The following is a 19,708-nucleotide window of genomic DNA, read 5'->3' as shown; positions in this document are numbered from 1 at the left end:
TAAATCTGTAACAACAAGAAGGCAGGCTCTAAAAGAACGGTAACATAAACTGAATTTTTGTATAATCATTCTGATTTGCACACCTGTAAAATCTCTGTTTAAATGTTATATACCTTTCAGTCTCATTTGAATTTCCTATATTCTTCATCTGAAAAAGCTTATCTGGCCCTACACTGAGTAGCTCAGTTATGGCAATTGTACACTGTGAGGGTATGTCTACAGCAGACTTGGGCTTGCGGAGCTCAGGCTAAGGGACTGTTTAATTGCAGTGTAGGCGTTCGGGCTTGGACTGGATCCTGAGCTCTGGGATACTTCCTCCTTGCAGGGTCCTAGAGCCCAGTCTCCAATCCAAGCCTGAAGATCTACACACTGCAATTAAACAGCCCCTTAGCCTGAGTCCCACAAGTGCGTGTCAGCTGACACGGGCCAGCCATGGGTATTTAATTGCAGTGTAGACATACCCTGAGACTTGCTAAAGCTGTCAGGCTCCAGCCAAACCAGAAGCACAAAACAAACTTTTGCTCTACTCAGGCAACAATTCTTTCCCCTGTGTCTATACACGCTTCTCCTCTGGCTGCAAAGGAAAAGCTTTCTCCCACCCTCAGACCCAGACAACTCCTAAACAGTTTAAGGTGCCCGCACTAGATCTCAACCCAAGTTGCTACTTTTGCCACAAGACTGTTTCCTACACCTACTTTCACCACAAATTCACCTCATTCATTCTTTAATCAAGGGTTTACAAGAAATCCGTTCTTTATCACATAGTCTCTTCCCATTTTCCCACCCACAGCTTCCTCTACACTGGGAGCACCACCCTGACTGCTAGTATGAGGCCTTCAGACTGTTCTAACTTATGCTGAGGGGATCTGTCCATAATACACCAGTTCCAGGATTGGGGAATCCAATGGTGGCTGAGAACACTGCGAATCTTCCATGAAGGCATAAAGAGTATTGTTAAGCCTGAACTTCCTTTAGTATATGAGGAAGAAACGTGCAGCCCAGCTGTCTCGGAGTGGGGAAAAGGTCAAGATCCAGAAACAGAACACTGTTCTATTAAAAGGCCTGCACGGTGTGTGTAACAAAAGAATAAGGTAACATTCAATGAAATAAAAAGTGGAAAATTCAAAACTAATAAGAGGAAATGTTTTTTCACACAACATGTAGTTAAACGGTAGAATTTATCGCTAGACAAAGTTGTTGAGACCAAAAAATCAGCAAAATGCAAAAAGCAATTGGATATTTATATGGATATCAAGAATATCGAGAGATGTTGTTATTAATGAAAATATAACTTTTGGAAGGGATATTAACTTTGTACTTCAGAGCTTAAGACAATCACTAACTAACAGAAATCAGGATGAGACTTATATGTGGGTCAGATTATTCCACATATGCCTGCTGCAAGTTTCTTAACTCTGGTTCTGACCAGTTGTAAACAGAATACAGTACCAGATGGACTGCTTGACTAGATGGACTGCTGGAACACAGAAATTCTATGTCCCTGTGTGTGTTAAGTTAAACTTAAAGGACCTGGGAGGATGCACCCAAAGAGTAATAATGGAGCAAAAGAGGTTGACAAGCTCACTCGTTTAACTCTTTAACTGCAATTAAAAAAAAAGGAGGAACAGATAGATAATGAGATATAGACCTTTCATCTTTAGGTCACAGGACTGAATCCACCCCAAGTTGATAGTGACTGAAAGTTAGTACCATCTAGTGGCATCTATAGCATTTGCAATGGATTGGTAGTGTCAGTCTAACTCTTAGCACACAGATATCCACATCATAAAATCTCCACCAAACTGGCCAGCTTGATAGTCTGGGCAGAGAGACATAAGAATGGCCAGGCTGGGTCAGTTCAAAGGTCCATCTGGCCCAGTATTCTGTCTTCCGACAGTGGCCAATGCCAGGTGCCCCAGAGGGAACGAACAGAACAGGTAATCATCATGTGATCCATCTCCTGTTGCCCATTCCCAGCTTCTGGCAAACAGAGGCTAGGGACATCATCCTTGCCCGTCCTGGCTAATAGCCATTGATGGACCCATCCTCCATGAATTTATCTATCTCTTTTTTGAACCCTGTTACAGTCTTGGCCTTCAGAACATCCTCTGGCAAGGAATTCCACAGGTTGACTATGTTTTGTATGAAAAATTACTTCTTTTGCTTGTTTTAAACCTGCTGCCTATTAATTTCATTTGGTGACCCCTAATTCTTGTGTTATGAGAAGGGGGTAAATAACACTTCCTTATTTACTTTCTCCACACCAGTCATGATTTTATAGACCTCAATCATATCGCCCCTTAGTAGTCTCTTTTCCAAGCTGAAAAGTCCCAGTCTTATTAATCTCTCCTCATATGGCAGCCTCCATACCCTTAATAATTTTTGTTGCCCTTTTCTGAACCTTTTCCAATTCCAATATATCTTTTTTGAGATGGTGTGACCACATCTGCACACAGTATTCAAGATGTGGGCGTACCATGGATTTCTACAGAGGCAATATGATATTTTCTGTCTTCTTATCTATCCCTTTCTTAATGATTCCCAACATTTTGTTTGCTTTTTTGATTGCCGCTGTACATTTATTGGATGTTTTCAAAGAACTATCCACAATGACTCCAAGATCTCTTTCTTGAGCGGTAACAGCTAATTTAGACTCCATGATTTTATATGTATAGTTGGGATTATGTTTTCCAATGTGCATTACTTTGCGTTTATCAACACTGAATTTCATTTGCCATTTTGTTGCTGAGTCACCCAGTTTTGAGAGATCCTTTTGTAGCTCTTCGCAGTCTGCCTGGGACTTAACTATCTTGAGTAGACCAAGAACCATATGACACTTTTGCTCCAGAATGGCCCCTTATGGCCAAGGTTGAAACTGGCTAGTGACCTTAGGGCCATGCAAATGTACACAGCCACTCTTCCTGACCCAGGTGCATATGGCTAATGCAGCACCCAGAGTGCTTATTTCCCAACAGCAGTTCTGTCTGATTCTGCAGTCAATGGGGCCAAATGACTTCCCCTTCTCTCTCCATGGAAAAGTTAACTTTATGCACAACCTTCTGGCTGCCAGGTCCATTCAGGGAATTAATTGAAGCTGTAAAGCTGCAGCCTGAAGGGTGGGGTGATGGTGGCTGTGGAAACAGCATATAGACAAGAATTGGCCATTCTGGGTATGCAAAAGTGTGAGCACCTGGTCATAGGTAGGGAGGATCTGGCTAGGTCACTGCATGTATTACTAGTACTTCACATAGAACTCTGAAAAGAAACTTATGGGAGCTCTGTTGAAGCACAGAAGTAGTTGGCAGTGTAGGGAAGTGCCTAACATGCTTTATCTGATTTGTGGTTAAATAGAGGACTTCAGTTCCCAGCGCTGTCAATTCAACATCTTTCATAAGTAAAAAAATTCATTTAAAATTTAGAAAAGAAATTAAATAATTGTGAGGTCTGAGGGGTAATCTGTACCATGTTAAACAGTGATGTTTATGAGGGTTACTGCAATATGAAAGAAATATAAATATCCTATAATATAGACTATATAAAATGTAGGTCAAAAGAAACAGTATACACCACAAGAGAAATGACAACACTGGATGCTATGACACATACTTCTAGGTACAGTGCAAGCATCAATTCAATTATGGTATGCCAGCCCACATAGGGAGTAGAAAACAATAAAATCCACCAGTAAAATAGTGAGGATTCCATCAGGATACTACATCTGACCCTGCAACTTTTGTATTTTTTACTTTAATATTGTATAGTGCTTTATTAAAAAAAAAAAGCAAACAAACAAAAAAACCAACCAAAGTCTCAATGTACATTTAGGATAAGGCTATGTTTAAACAGAGTGCACAATTCTTCATGTGAAATTTTAAATTCTAAATCCTGATACTTTTGAAGAGAAAGATAGAGCACTTCATCCTGTACTACTGGTGGTGTCTCTGCTAAATGAGGAAGAAGAAATTAGAATTCTTATCTTCAAATCTAGCTTCCTTCTAGCATTCACAACTTTCTAATAGATACATAAACTGCTGATAGACTGAAAGGAAGGTACACAGTTTAAAGTATACAATTATACTATGGTTCCTAAAGTTATATTATGCCATTATAAACGCAGACAATGCTTTAGGGCCAGATTTTCAAAGATATTTAGGTGTCTAAAGATGCAGGTAGGAGCCCAGTGTGATTTTTCAAAGCTGCCTAACTCCCATTGGATGTATGCACCTCGGCACTTTTGAAAGTTCCAGGTGCCTAAGTCCCAATGGGAGTTAGGCAGCTTTGAAAAATCCCACTAGGCTCCTGTGTATACCTTTAGGCACCTAAATATCTTTAAAAATCTGGCCCTTAGTTACTAATACAGATGAATAGCTTTTTGTCCTGAAGTGGGCACAGTGCACAAGAACACAAAACTGAATCTAAACAAAAGGTATTTGAAAAGACAAACATGACTGAAGGAGACGTGCACCATTGACTGAATCTGCTTTAATGGAAGCTGGCATGAGCTACTGCACATTTTATCATTTTCTGTTATTTAAAGAGGTGGTGACTGTGAGAACTGATGAATATTTTCTCACTTGTTTCAGAGAGCAAGTTGTCCAGAAGAAATTTTATGTTTGCCGATTTTCAGCATCCTTACTGAATGCTGCAGGACCATCAGCTGCTAAGCAGTACAAAAGCCTTACTTTGTTTGACACCTAAACCTCTGACCCAACACAACATCCATCTATCATTTCTCCTACAGCTAGTGTTAACAGAGCCCTTCAACAACAAATGCATGGTATAGCTTGTACAGACTGAAAGTACGTGTAGATTTAAATCCCACACAGATCTACTAAAGAATTTCAGAACTGCAAGCAAATCACTTTGAAAATAATCTGAATTTACTGCCATAATTCCCAAACTAAACATATATTTTAATCTCTATTAATGCTCCTAAAACAAGAAAGCACCTTCAACCTCGAAAATCTGAGTATTTTACCTTTTAAAATTAAAAATATTTCAAACTGTAAACCTTTGAAAGCAACAGCTAAAATACTAATCCTTGTTATTGCAAAACAATCTATCAGGGGCAAAAGAACAGTTGCTTTTGCAGCTTTTAATGCATGGTTGCTTTTAAGGTAATTAAACCTGCCAGCATGTTTTCAAAAAGTCTGTCACTCAAACACTAGTATGAAATGGAATTTGAATATTGATGGGAATGTGCAGGTAGAAGGAAGTCTTGGGTCAGGTGTGTGTGAGCATTTATTCACTAATCTGATTAGCATATTTCAAAAGATGAAGGTAAACTACTAGTGGATCTCCTGTGCAAAGTGACAGTCTAAGAACAATCCCAGCACACCGAGGAAATAACTGGCAATGTTCTCTATTTAATTAACCATCAGAAAGCAATATTGATCCAATAAAGCAGCCTCTGTGAGCAGTTGTGAATAGAAGCCAAACAGACAATTTCAGTTTAGCCTGGAGAATCTGATAGATTTATCTTAAGCAGGTCAAAGGCAGATGATGCCACTGAAGTTAAAGCTAGAAGTAAACTGCATATTAAAGGTTCAAAATAAGATGTCAATATACAAACTTGACTGAGCAATAGAAATATGCTTGAACTTTTCATGCTTTTCCATCAGCAAAGTCTTCACTCGTATTATGAAAGACAGTCAACATTTCAGTCTTTAACCCAGTGGTTCCCCGGCTTTTATTTATATGCGATAGACTGGTCTATGGGCTCCATGGAAGCCCCCACAACCCTTTATGGCATGGCAGGATCTCTGCTTTTTTCTGTCCAGTCTCTCTTTTTAACCCTTAATCTCCCTGTTTACATGCTTTTTTTTAACCCCTTCATCTCCCCCCGCCTTTTCTGCTTTCCATTTTCATACATTTTTGCTCTCTTATGTTTTGCTGCCTTTTCCTGGCCACCACCCTCCTGCCTGTTTCTCCCCTTACCAGAAGTGGGGGTGTCCATCAGAAATCTGTAAGCCTGGACACATGCTCCTGAAGACGTACTCTTTTGTGGGAGCAGAGACAAAGCTTCAGCTGATGATGTGCTTCTTAAAACTGTAGTCGGGTATGCATGAGTGGCTCCTATAGCCATGTGCATTAGGAAACAGCCTCAAGTGCAGGGAAGGAATGTAGTTTTTCAAAGAGATGCCAAATGATTTAGTCACAGCAGCACTTTTGCAGCGGACATTCAGAGTGGATCTATGGTCATGCAGCTTTCCCCACCCTTACTGCTCCTTTCCTCTTCCCTGCACCCTCGTGCCCAAACCTAGGCTTCTCTCTCCCTCACCCCCAGATTGCAGAATACCGCTTTAGCCATTCTTTAAGCTTTTAAAATTTACGCTTAGTAGCACTGAGAGCAACATCAGTAAGAAACAGGAAAAAGAACAGTTTATGAATTCTCCCCAGTGATATATATTCAAGGAATATTCCAAAATGTGTCTTCTTGTCATGCAACCTGGCTGAAACATCATATCTTTAAAATGAAGCTGCATGTAGTTTTAGTATATCTCCCTCAGGCTCACTAGCTGTCTTGCAGCTGTAAGAAAAAGCAAGGGTAAGTAGAAACTTCCCTGCTCATGCTCTCCCCCCTCATCCCCAAGTTTGCTTCCCTATGAAAAGAAACATCTAAAAAGTGGGGTACAATGGTTATTCTTTAAAGAGCTCAGCATTAGCATCAGCCAGCTAAGTAAAATGAATTAGAAGGCTGGAGAATTCATCAACGTAAGCATCACACACTTGCACATTTCTGCAAGAGATTTATTTAGATTATTTGTTTGTACGCATAAGAGCAGGTCATGCTAACCTGTCAGGGAGAGGAACTCACAAAAAATTATAAGTCCTTTACATGTCATTTATAGCTCAGTGCTGAATCTCTGGTTTGTGGCACATGCGTATTCATGTAGTATTAAGACACATAAACCTATACTAATCGCTCACGCAATTTCTTTCTCCCTCTGGTGAGTTACTCACGTGTAAACTTTGAGAACAAAATCTTTTTCTTCCTTTAGTTCAGAGATTGATTGAAGTACATCCATGATGCTCAATACTGCACAGCCATAGGGGCGCCGATAATGTAGGTGGGAGGGGCCTTTTTTGGAATCATTTAGCAGCATGCGACCTGAAACAGACAGCTTGGTTAGAAATTAACATGCAGTTGCTCTCTCTGCTCTTATCTTTCTGTTGTCTCTATGTGAGTGTGTATACATACATACAGTACAAACTACAGTATAGAACTGTCTGTGTCCCTCTTTTCATATTCTTATATGTTTGAATTATGCAGTCAATTGTTACATAGAAACTTTTTAACTGGGCCATTTCTGTAGACTGACTATTATTCTGATTAAATTATTGTCCCATTAAGAGATGAGATTTTTAAACAGCCTGAAAAAACTAGAAATAAAATACTGTACATAACACAAATACAAGAAATATTTATCTGGCCTCTTCTCAATTAAAACACCGATATCTTAACACCTTGACATTGGCTAAATGCATCCCCATTAAGCAGGTTTTTTTGCTAAGAGTGTCTCTCAAAAAGCTGCTATTGCCATTTATGGTCATTGGGCACACAACAAAAAAGAGTTCCCTGTATTTATCCATCTGCAAATGATTTATAATTCTGAATGACCAGGTACGTTGACATCCTCTCCAAAAAGTGAGCTTTATCTCCCCCTTTCCTACATCTTGTGTGCAAAGTTTAGAAGGGTGCGCGATAAAACTGATATCTTTTCTTTCCAAAGGGGTATTTACCCAAGTCTTGTGTTCCAGATCAAGAAAATCACTGTCTAGCAATTACTAAAATGTATTAACACTTATCTATAATGCCATGATTTGAAATTCTGTTTCTACAAAGAGGTAGGGTCTGTGATGGAGCTTTCTAACTGGTTAAATTGATCATAGTGTCAATTCAGTATAAGATAGGTTTTAAAAATATTTTTCATTTTGAGCTAATATAAAAAAAATTTAGTTAGCAAACCATACTGTACCTATTCGAATTACATGTGCAACTATGTACAAGTCTCTCTTCGTATCCTTGCTGCTGAGATCCTAACAAATTGGAAAAAAAATAGAAGTTAAAACAAATAACACAACACACTTTTGACCTTAAAGCAGGTCTGCAAAATTACTCGTACAAACACACCCCACAAATAATAATAAATAGTAATATTTTTCACGTATTTAACTCCTTCCATCTTTAAATCTGTTTTACAAAGGTGGGAAGGTTATGGATGAAGAAAAATTAGGCACAGACAGGTTATGTTTTGGCTAGCAGAGTTCTATAAAAGAAAAAACAAAAATCAACTGTCTACCTTGGTGAGGAAACTATGTTGGAATTCTGTCAACAGTCATTTTCAAACATGTATTTAACGCTTTGATCCTAACACACCCTACTTGAGATGAAATCTATGAGCTGCAGTACTACACAATATCAGGAAATTAGACAGCTCTGCCGCACTGCCCCGCACTGTCTGCTAGCCACTTGCCATTTGCGGGGCATCTATATGGAATCCCATGCATGCATTCATGAGGCATTATGTCTTGGTCCAAGACTCCTCCACTGACACATCCTTTGGGGCTGTAGTTTTACAAGCAGCCATACTGTGCATCCTCACACTCTCCTCTTGGACTACTGCTTGTCAAAACCCAGAGTGGAATACACATAGGAACCACCACTTGAAGAAGAAAGGGAAGTTACTTACCTGGTTGTAACTGGAGCTCTTCGAGATGTGTGGCCCCTATCTGTATTCCACTACCCACCCTCCTTCCCCTCTGCTTCAGATAATGATTGGATTCATGGTAGAGAAGGAACTGGAGCGGTGGTCAGTTCACCCTGCCCCTTATATTTTTGGTGCAAAGCATGAGGATGGCAAGGGCACAGGAGCGGACCAACGGACACTGCTTGCAAGAATTCTCTCTCTCTCAGGCACATGGAGCACATGCATACCCACAATGGAATACACACAGGGACCAGTACTCAAAGAAGAAAACAGTGTCTAAGAGTCATTTAAATAGTTGTCATTCATGGAATATTTAGAAAATTATGAGGTTTTGGTTCTGTTACTATATTAAATATAAAAAAGTCATAGTAATACTAAAAGGAGAAAAAGATACCTACAGAGATTCTAAATAAAATTGTAACTTAACTCATCCTTATTGTTCCTAGTAAGAGGGAACAGTCGTCTCACTTCATTTGATGACCCAAGATGAAAAAACCCCAGGCATTTTACAATCACTAGACTTAACAAGATGAGAATAGGATGTTGTAGCAGCCTCAGTTCCAAATCTAACAGCTATGAGGGCTTATGTCTGACCCTTAATGTTATTTTAATATAACAGCTGTGGATTCAAATTTTTCGTGTTTTCTTTCCCTTCAATTAAACTATGGCCTCCATCCTAGTGATGGTGGCATACTCCGAAATGTTTGAGTGAGAGAATGTTATAGCATTATTAGGTTTGCTTATACAATAAGGTGGCTTGTTCTACTACTAAGTTTTGTAAAATATAAAAAAACTCAACTTCATTTCTCAGTAGCAAATTTTCAAAATGAAATCACTCCTAAGTGAAATGACACTAAAGCCATTGTGAAAAGAAAAGAAAAGAAAAGAAAAGAAAAGAAAAGAAAAGAAAAGACACTTTTTAGTAAAGGTGGAGAAATTCTGATTTTGCAATTTTATAACTTAAAATCAATTTAGAGAATTAAAAAAGGGTTGTTTTTTTGTTGAAAAGAAAATATGAATCGTACCTGTCACCTTGCATGGCAGATTTCTGTCCTATGTGATCTGAGAGAGGAAATCTCAAAAATTGAGGTTTATGATAGCAATGCAGACAGACAGTGAAATATAGAAGTACAGCTAAAATAAATGCATATGGACAGCTACACTTCTAACTACAGCAAAGATCATATTTTATAAGCAAAGTTCTAAGAGAAAAATTCTGCCCTTTACATATGTGGCCATGCATGCCGAGTGGGGGGAAAGAGGGACGGGGACAGAGGGAAGGGGAAGATGTCAACCAGAGCTGTATTTCCAGCATTAGTCTCATACTGATAGCACAGTGCAGGATGGTTGAAGGGGAGCTATAACCTGATGGGGATATCCTGCTACTTACTCCTTTGAAAAGAAATAGTGTATTTCCTTGGCTAGAGCATGCTGCTTATTGTAAATATCATGCTGGGGACTGGCCATGTGTATTACTTTAAAGGCCGAGAGGGACCATCACGATCATCTAGTTTGACCTCCCAAACATTGTAGATCACAAAACCTCACCTATCCACCCCTGTAATAGGCCCAAAACCTCTGTCTGAGTTACTGAAGTCCCCATATCTTGATTTAAAGACTTCATATTACAGAGAATCCATTGTTACTCTCGTTTAAATCAACAAGTGACTCGTGACTCATGCCTCATGCTGGAGAGGAAGGCAAAACCCCACCAGGGACTCTGACAATCTGACCTGGAGAAAAATTCCTTCCCGACTCCAAATACGGTGATTGGTTATGCCCTTAGCATATGGGTGAGACCCACCAGCCAGATACCTGGGAAAAAATTCTCTGTAGAAACTCAGAGCCCTCCCCAGCTGGTGTATCATCTCCGGCCAATGAAGATATTTGCTAAAGGCAGTGGAGGCTGGGCCATATGCCATTGTAGGCAATCATACCTTCCCCTCCATAAACTTATCAATCTCAGTCTTAAAGCAAGTTAGGTTTTTTGTCCCTGCTACTCCCCTTGGAAGGCTGTCACGCCTCTGATAGTTAGAAATCTTTGTCTAATTTCAAGCCTAAATTTATTGATAGCCAATTTATATCCATTTGTTTGGAGTTGGGTTTTTTCCCCCCAACACTGGCCTTTAACTTAAATAACTCATCTCCCTCCCTGGCATTCATAGGTGCCAAGTCCGTGGGTGCTCTGGGGCAGGAGCACCCACAGGGAAAAATTAGTGGGTGCTCTGCACCCACCGGCAGCAAAGCTCCCCTCCTGCCCCCCGCTCCCTCTCACCTCACCTCCTCCCCTGAACACGCCTTGTCCCTGCTCCTCTGCCTACCTCCCCTGCTTGCCACCGCAAAACAGCTCTTTCGCAGTGTAACAAGCTCCGGGAGGGAGTGTGGAGGAGGGTGAACAGGGCGCACTCAGGGGAGGAGGCGGGGAAGAGGTGGGGCTGGGGCGGGGATTTGGGGAAGGAGTCCAATAGGGGCAAGGAGGGGGCGGAATTGGGGCAGGGACTTTGGGGAAGGGGTTGGAATGGGGGTGAGGCAGGGGTGGAGTCGGGGCTGGGCCGGGGGCAGAGGGGGGGTCGAGCACCCGCTTGTGCCAGAAGAAGTCGGCACCTATGCTGGCATTTGTCCCTCTGATGTATTTGTAAAGAGCAATCATATATCCATTCAGCCTTCATTTTGTTATGCTAAACAAGTCAAGCTTCTTAAGTCTCCTTTCATAAGGTAAATTCTCCATTCCTCTGATCACCCTAGTAGCCCTTCTCTGCATCTGTTCCAATTTGAATTCATCTCTCAAACATGGGACATCAGAATTGCACACAGTATTCCAGATGAGGTCTCACCAGTGCCTTGTATCATGGTAATAACACTTCTCTATCTCTACTGGAAATACCTCGCCTGATGCATCCTAGGACTGCATTAGCCATTTTTTCATGGCCACCTAACATTGGCAGCTCATCCTGTGATCAACCAATACACCCAAGAATTTCTTCTCCTCTCTCACTTCCAACAGGTAGGTCCCCAAAAATTCTTGTTGTTAATCCCTAAATTCATAACCTTGCACTTTGCACTACTAAATTTCATCCCATTTCTATTACTACAGTTTTCAAAGTTGTCCAGATCTTCTTGTATGATATTCTGTTCCTCCTTTGTATTGGCAGTACTTTCCAACTATGTGTCATCTGCAAATGACTTTCCACTTTTTGTGCAAACATCAGTAATGAAAATGACCAATCTCTGAGGAACTCCACTAGTAATCTCCCTCCAGGCTGACAGTTCATGTTTCAGATTGATCCATTGTATTCTCCCCTTTAACCAGTTCCTTACCCATCTTTTGATTCTCATATTAATCCTAATCTTCTCCAATAGAACTAGTAATTTTCCATGTGGAACTGTATCAAATGCTTTACTGAAATCCAGATAGATTAGATCTAATGCGTTTGCCTTGTCTAGAAAATTAGTTATCTCCTCAAAGAAAGAGATAAGGCTGTATGATACGATTTACCTTTTGGAAAACCATGTTGTGTTTTATCCCAATCACCGTTTACCTCTATGTCCTTAACTATTCTCTCTTTCAAAATTGGTTATCAAACCTTACATACAATTGAGGTCAAACTAATGGGCCTGCAGTTTCCTGGATCACTTTTTCTCCCCTTTCTTAAATATAGATACTATATTTGCTATTCTCCAGTCACAGGATACGATCCCTGAGTTTGCTGATTAATTAAAAAGCCTTGCTATTGGGCTTGCAAATTTCATGTGCCAGTTCCTTTAATATTCTCAGATGGAGATTATTTGGGTGCCCCCATTTGGTCCCATCAAGGTGTTTGAGTTTAGCTTCCACCTCAGATATGGTAATTTCTACTTCCATATCTTTAAGTGTTTTCCCTAGCTAGATGTAGTCTTCCTTGGTGCATTCCTGAGAGAATCTAGCAGTATAGTTTGTTCCCAAGTGAAGGACTATTGGGGGATTCTTTCCTAATTTCATTAGGATTCTCTTCAGCTTTAGGTCCACATCCCGTATCTTAGCTCCTGGCAGACAGTACAACTTTTTGTTCTCTGGATCAGCTCTGGGGACAAGCCTCTTTTTCTTAATAGGGAGTCCATAGTCACTTAGACCTACTTCTTCCTGGTGTTGGTGTGATCCTCTGTCCATCCCCCTTCTGTTTTTAATGGCTGCAAGTCTTCTCATCTTCTGTTCATCATTCCCTATCCTCCTAGGGCTCCAAACTCTGGCTATCTCCACTGTCTTTTCCCCTCTTCTTATAGGGAACCAGCAGTTCTTCTCTTCTTCCTTGCTCTTCCATTTCTGTTACTGCCTGCCTCTCCCTTTCATTTTCCAACTCACCGAACCTGTTCCTCAGCTCTATTTCTCCTTTGGTAGCCAGTCCTTTCCTCTGCTTTGCTCTCATAGCCACAGACTTCTACTGGCCACTCCCCTCATTCAGCAGTCTACCCTCACAGTTCTCTGGTCCATCATGTATCCACAAGTGTTTAGGTTTCCCTTTAGCCTCCTGTCTCCTTCCCTCCATTATTCACTCAAATATTCTTCAATACTCAATCACAGTTTCTAGCGGCATCTCCAAACCACGGATCTTCTCTTCCATCAAACCACTCAGCCGGAACTTCATAAAAACAAAGCACCTTTCAGGTACCCACTCCAGAATAATATACATCCTGCAGATTCTACCTCCAGTCATTTTCAACATCTCTTCCATTTTTCAGTTCAGTAGCAGAACTGCCTCTGTAGCCTCACTTCCTAAGCTCCTGTCAAGAAGGAAAAACACCCCACAAAAATACCACTCATGCCCTCCTCCAAACTCTGCCTTGCAAATTCCCCCTCAAATTCCCGTTTTCAGTTCTGTTTGCTAGGTTCTGTGCTGCCTCTGCTCTCTAGCTAGCAGATCATGCCTCTTTGGGGCTGTGGAGTGTTGGCCAGCATTGAGGCTGCATAAAATTTTCCCAGTATTCTCTCTCTCCTGCTGCATAGATAAGGGGTAAGCTTTCTAGGCTCTCCTTACTGTCTAGTGCACCAGTGCAGCATATGGCAAGATTTAGCCTTGTGTGTCTTGGAAAAAATGAAGCTCAATGATAAGAAGGGATTTTGTGCAGTTTTAATCTTCACAGCTATCATTAGCTCACCTTCAGCCAGTAAGGTTCTTCTATTCCCCAGTGTTCTGGGGATGCTTATCCTGCTAACGCTCTCTCACACCGGGATTAAAAATTATAGACCAACCCTGGTAAGAAGTGTTTGTGTGTTGTTTTTGTTCAGTTGTGCCTCATGCACACAGAGTATTTGTGAAAATGGAGTACAAATGTAAAAGCAAGTTAATTCACCATATTTTAAAATATCAAAATTATGGATAATTATTGTTAGAATATTTAAAGCACAAGCTCCCATGTTTTCACTTGCTAGAAGTACCCACTGCTTAAATACTTTCTTTGCTTTGTAATTCTCCCTTTGAGAAAGCGCATGGTGACATCTTTGACAAGCAAAGAAACTCATAAACAGGCCAGGGACACATAACTGTTCTCAGTCTTCCTAGACAGTAAAGGGCATTTGAGAACATGCATGGTTCCTTAACAAACCCTTTACTTTTCAATGTGATCATAGAATCATCGAAGATTAGGATTGGAAGAGACCTCAGGAGGTCATCTAGTCCAACCCCCTGCTCAAAGCAGGACCAACACCAACTAAATCATCCCAGCCAAGGCTTTGTCAAGCCGGGCCTTAAAAACCTCTAAGGATGGAGATTCCACCACCTCCCTAGGAAACTCATTCCAGTGCTTCACCACCCACCTAGTGAAATAGTGTTTCCTAATATCCAACCTAAACCTCCCCTACTGCAACTTGAGACCATTGCTCCTTGTTCCATCATCTGCCACCACTGAGAACAGCCACGCTCCATCCTCTTTGGAACCCCCCTTCAGGTAGTTGAAGGCTGTTATCAAATCCCCCCTTACTCTTCTCTTCTGCAGACTAAATAACCCCAGTTCCCTCAGCTTCTCCTTGTAAGTCATGTGCCCCAGCCCCCTGATCATTTTTGTTGCCCTCCGCTGGACTCTCTCCAATTTGTCCACATCTTTTCTGTAGTGGGGGGCCCAAAACTGGACACAATACTCCAGATGTGGCCTCACCAGTGCCGAATAGAGGGGAATAATCACTTCCCTCGATCTGCTGGCAGTGCTCCTACTAATGCAGCCCAATATGCCATTAGCTTCGTGGCAACAAGACTGGTTGTATTTTCTAATTTGACCTCGAAAAGTTAACATTACTTGTGTTTAGGTTTTACATATAAGGGGACAAACCCTTTGCCTAATTAAAGTATTATATGGATGATATTCTGAGCAGATACTGTAATAGCTACAGCTGTACACGTTCATTACTCTATTTGGAGAAGTAGGGATTTATAACTTTATTATGGCAAATTGATTTATAGAGGGGACTATTTTTCAAGGGAAAAATGTCAAAATATTGGGGAGGAGTGGGGAAACATACTGTACCCTCTTCAGCTCCACAGAAAATACTAAAAACATTAATACAGCCCCAGGGGCTGCAGGTCACAGCCAGAGGGCATAGGACCTCAGTGCAGATGGCCCTGAGATCTTCCAGGTTTGAGGGTGGCTTTTTTGCAAGGGGAGAAAATACTGCCTCACCCCTGACAGGAGAATGCAAGAATATCTATGAGGAAATCCTCACAGAAATTTCCAGACAAAAAGTCCCCTTCTCCTGGCTTTTAATGTAGGAGGGAACAATCTGAGCCAATTACTTATTTGTGTCCCATGGAACTGAAGTGATTTGTTGAACTGCACTCTCAATATTGCCTCTGCTGTAGGTGTAAACTATTCCTGCTATAGAGCTGACATTTTCAAGTGATGTTGGTTGACAGACAAAAAGAAGTAAACCAAAAGACCATGATAATTTAATGCTTCGTTAGGAACACAGGTTAAAAAAAAGTTAGCCAAATGGAAAAAAAACAAATTTTCATTAAAAAGAATGGTTATTTAACTTTACAATACCAGTGGTTCTTCAAGATGTTGTCATCCCCTCTATGTGATCGATAAGTAGTGCCCCAACTGGAAGGAGGTATTAATATTAAGAATTCCTAACTGCCACTACCTAAATAGTGATGTGATGGGGCACCTGGCCCACACTGGTCTCTAAGGGGTTAATAGAACCCTAGGGAGGCTGCGCAGGAGGCAGCCAATCAGGACCAAGTGGGCCCTTATAAAAAGGGAGCTTCAGGGCAGTGGAGTCCTGTTCTCTGCTGGGAGACCAGGGAGGAAGGAGTGTGTCTCTGGAGGGCTGAGAGAACTGCCAGCACAGAGAAGTGTTGCTAGCAAGGGCCGGGGGAGTGAGAGACTTGAGAGACAAGAAAAGGAGTACTTGTGGCACCTTAGAGACTAACCAATTTATTTGAGCATAAGCTTTCGTGAGCTACAGCTCACTTCATCGGATGCATACTGTGGAAAGTCATGTCCATAACTTGACTGACTCCTGACAGAGTGATAAATGGGCACCTCCTTGCTTGTTTATAAAGTATGTTGTGGATGTGTTGTCTATGATAATCTGCAGAGTGGAATTCTGTAGAATAGGCTGGAATGCTATGCAAGCTAAACTGATTACTTTTAGTTCTAGAATTTATATACCATGAAACAACTTTGCAAGAGAAGGAGCAGAGAAAGGAATCCCTCCAAAATGTTCTTGGGCCAACAGTGTGGATAGAATGCGTACCAAGACCACAACTTGCATGCTCATTTGGTATCTTTGGAGGATGACCTTAATCAGACTTCTTATGAATGTAGGTGAAGTCTGGCTAGCAGTATCACATATGTGCAAACCAACAAGAGGCCAAGAAGTTTGAGGCAGTTTCTTACTATAGTTGACCATTTGTTTTGATATTGGTCATTAGCATTTTGGGAAGTCTCTTCATGTTGTGGAGAGATTGAATGGCACATGGCAGCCTTGTACTGGTAATGATTGGGCCCTATAGGTACTTCCTGTGGGACAGATGGATGGCAATATGGAAGTGTGTGTCTTGCAGCTCAAGAGATATGAGCAAGTCTTAAGCCTGAAAGAAAAAGGACAATCCAAGTAAGCTTTGCCATCCTGAATCTGAGATAGCATATACATTTATTCAGTCTACTCAGGTCTAGGATAGGATGAAGACCACCTTTTTGCTTCAGGATAAAGAAATAAATATAAGGAGTAGAAACCTGTTCCCCTGTACTCCAGAGGTACCATGTCCTCTATGACTCCTTGGCAAAGTGGAAAAGACACTTCTTCCTTTAGCTGATTTTCCTGAGAAGAGTCCCTGAAGAATGATAGGGAAGGGAGGTATGGGTAGGGGGTAAGGACTGAAATTCAATGGAATAGTTATGAGACATAACTTCCAGCACCCATTTGTCTGTTGTTATTGCAGTCCAAGTGTCAAGGAAGAAAGCAAGATGGCATCCAAAAGTAGGGCTTGGGGTGGCTCTTGAGTGATTTGAGTGTGGCTCCTGATCCTTATGTCAAACCTGCTGTCCGGAAGCAAATGAAGGCTGCCTAGCAAGTGGGAAAGATGGTGTCCTTTGAGAGAACCTTAACATCTTCCAGGGTAGCTACTCAGAAGGCTATTGTATAAATAGATGTCTTCTGACTGGATTGCCCTGATATATAGAGGACTTATGATTTGGGGCTGAGATGTAGATGACCAATAAATGAAGTCTGGCTCTGGAATCCTTTAGGAAGTGTAGTGTGTCATCTGTGTGTGACCTGTGCCCTTGAAGGGCAAACTGACAGTTGTACTCTGTACGTCTCTCAGAATGCCAGAGGCTTACAGCCATGTATCTCTGCACACAGCTACCATGGTGGCCACGGATCAGCTGCTGTGTTGATACATCCAGTCTGCAATGAGGTTTTAGCCATTAGTTAACTTGTGGCAATGATGGGATTCAACTTTTCTGTCAAGTCTTGTGGGAGTTTAGCTAGAAAGGGGGATATCCTATGTTAAATAATCGTCTGTGTTCCATGTTGTGAATGATCTCTAGTCTGTTGCAATTGGACCAACCTTTGGATCCCATGTACTTCCAAACTTGGTCACTGTTTAAAACTCTGGGCCTCTCAGGTACAAAACTGGGTGCAGAACTCCTGTTCATCCTCCTTCCTTGGGATGTGGAACTCTGCAGCCCAACTGCCATAGGCCCTGAAACCAGTATTCTGCCTTTATCATGATCAGTGGAACTGGCGTCAGAGTGTCCATGTTTCCTGGAGGGATTATATTGACAGGACACCAATAGAAACAGGGAAGCAAGGAAGTCAGACTGGAAGTAACTCATCCACATGGACAGAACAGTGCACAGGATTTAATAAAGTTTTACTTGTTCAGCTTAACCTTCATTCATTGTGAATGAAACATGGTGGCAGTGTTGGAGCTGTGAGTTCTCTGAAGTGCAGCAGCTAGCAGTGTGAACCATGGAACCTTGGATTTTGCAGATACAAACCTAGCCCAGTGATTGGGCAAGTGGAAGGAGGAGTTTGGGCAGTACACAGACATGCCCACGCAGGATAACAACAATAGCAGACAAGTAAAACTGTTACTTTACCTTACTGGGAATAAGGCAGAGAGGTCTGCTGCACTCTAAAGCTCACCACTGCCTCAAGCCTCACAGCAGTTCTAGGAGCCTGGGGGAACTATTGCTCACAAAAGAATGAAACTCTGGCATGACACAAGTTTTTCACTAGAGACAAATCCGAAGGGGCAGGGATAAACCCATATGGTTACTGCCTTATGCACTCTGGCTGTTCCACGCAATTTTTGGGACTTGACAGACTCCCTAATAACAGATGATCTGCAGCACTTGGGATCAAAACCTGTGGGAGTGGAAGCTCCAGGAAGGCAATCTCACATGAGACAGATGAGGCATGCAGTGAAAATAAAGACAAAGGATGAAAGCCCCAGGCGGTACAACAGCTCCAAAAGTATATGAAGTGAGACAACAGCAAAGAAGAGCAGGTGGCCAGGATTCCATACGCATACTGAAATGCATTTACTGTGGGACACTGCATATGCAGGAAAAGGAGAAGTGCCCCAAACTAGGACAGCATTACAAGGAATGTGGCAAGTTGAACCATTTTAGCAGCATGTACAAGAACAGGAGAAAGTCTCAGAAAGATTCAGTAAGACTTGTACAAGAAAGGGAGGGGATATCAGACTCTTGTGGTGACAGCATGCCTTTCTCCTTGACTCCAAAGACTATTAGGTACAGACTGTTGGGACAGAAAAGCTACTAGCGACAATATCAACCTCCCCCCCGTGGATTTCAGATGGATAGCAGGGCCTCCTGCAACATGATTCCTCAGTGTGAACTGGACTCGAACACACCCATTAGAAAAAGTAGTGCACCCTCCTAATGTACAACGAGAGCATAATACAGCCCATAGTAAAATGTGATTTCATAGTAACTAACATAAAAAACAACAGATGGTACAATTGATGTTTGTTGTGGTGAATGGCAACAACCACAGATCCCTCTTGGGGAATATAGCAATACAAGCTACAGATCTGATAAAAGGGCACTCACCAGAATTTTATAGCTGCAGTGCAAGAAGAAAAAGAGAGTCCCATGGACAATGGAGACAATTTTGAAAGCACATGAGGATTTTTCAAAAGAGACAAGTGCCTCAGAGGAAATCTGTGACCGTAAGTAGACCCTACAGTGAATCGGTGTGCCTACCACTTAGGAAATTTCCAGTGGCATGACATAATCCAGTACGCAAGGAGCTCAAAAGTCTGCAGAGCAGATGTATCATAGAACCTGCAGAGGCAGTGGTATCATAGTACCTGCAGAAGCCGTACAGCCTGGGTAAGCAGCATGGTGGTGGTAATGACGCTTTCAGGGAAATTATGCATCTGCATAAACCCAAAGCCACTGAACTGGGCATTGACAAGATGCCATTGTCCACTGCTCACAATTGATGACATCTTGCCAGAACATTTCAAAGCCAGAATATTTATGATCTG

General features: G+C 41.6%; 1 protein-coding gene across 6 annotated transcripts in view; it reads right to left on the bottom strand.

Annotated features, from left to right (window-relative positions):
- Positions 1 to 19,708, bottom strand: part of DOCK3 (dedicator of cytokinesis 3) — a 628,721-nt gene that overhangs the window by 178,590 nt on the left and 430,423 nt on the right. For all 6 annotated transcript variants that reach the window (XM_074958290.1, XM_074958294.1, XM_074958289.1 and 3 more), the window contains exons 11-12: positions 7,980 to 8,040; positions 6,964 to 7,111 (exon numbers count right to left, since the gene is read on the bottom strand). In XM_074958290.1, the coding sequence (XP_074814391.1) occupies positions 6,964 to 7,111; positions 7,980 to 8,040 (209 nt within the window). The remainder of the gene's footprint in view (positions 1 to 6,963; positions 7,112 to 7,979; positions 8,041 to 19,708) is intronic.

This window comes from Natator depressus, chromosome 7 (genome assembly GCF_965152275.1).
Source record: "Natator depressus isolate rNatDep1 chromosome 7, rNatDep2.hap1, whole genome shotgun sequence".
Classification (NCBI taxonomy): Eukaryota; Metazoa; Chordata; order Testudines; family Cheloniidae; genus Natator; species Natator depressus.
The sequence above is the reverse complement of the archived record's forward strand: the minus strand, read 5'-3'. Positions and strand labels throughout refer to the sequence as shown.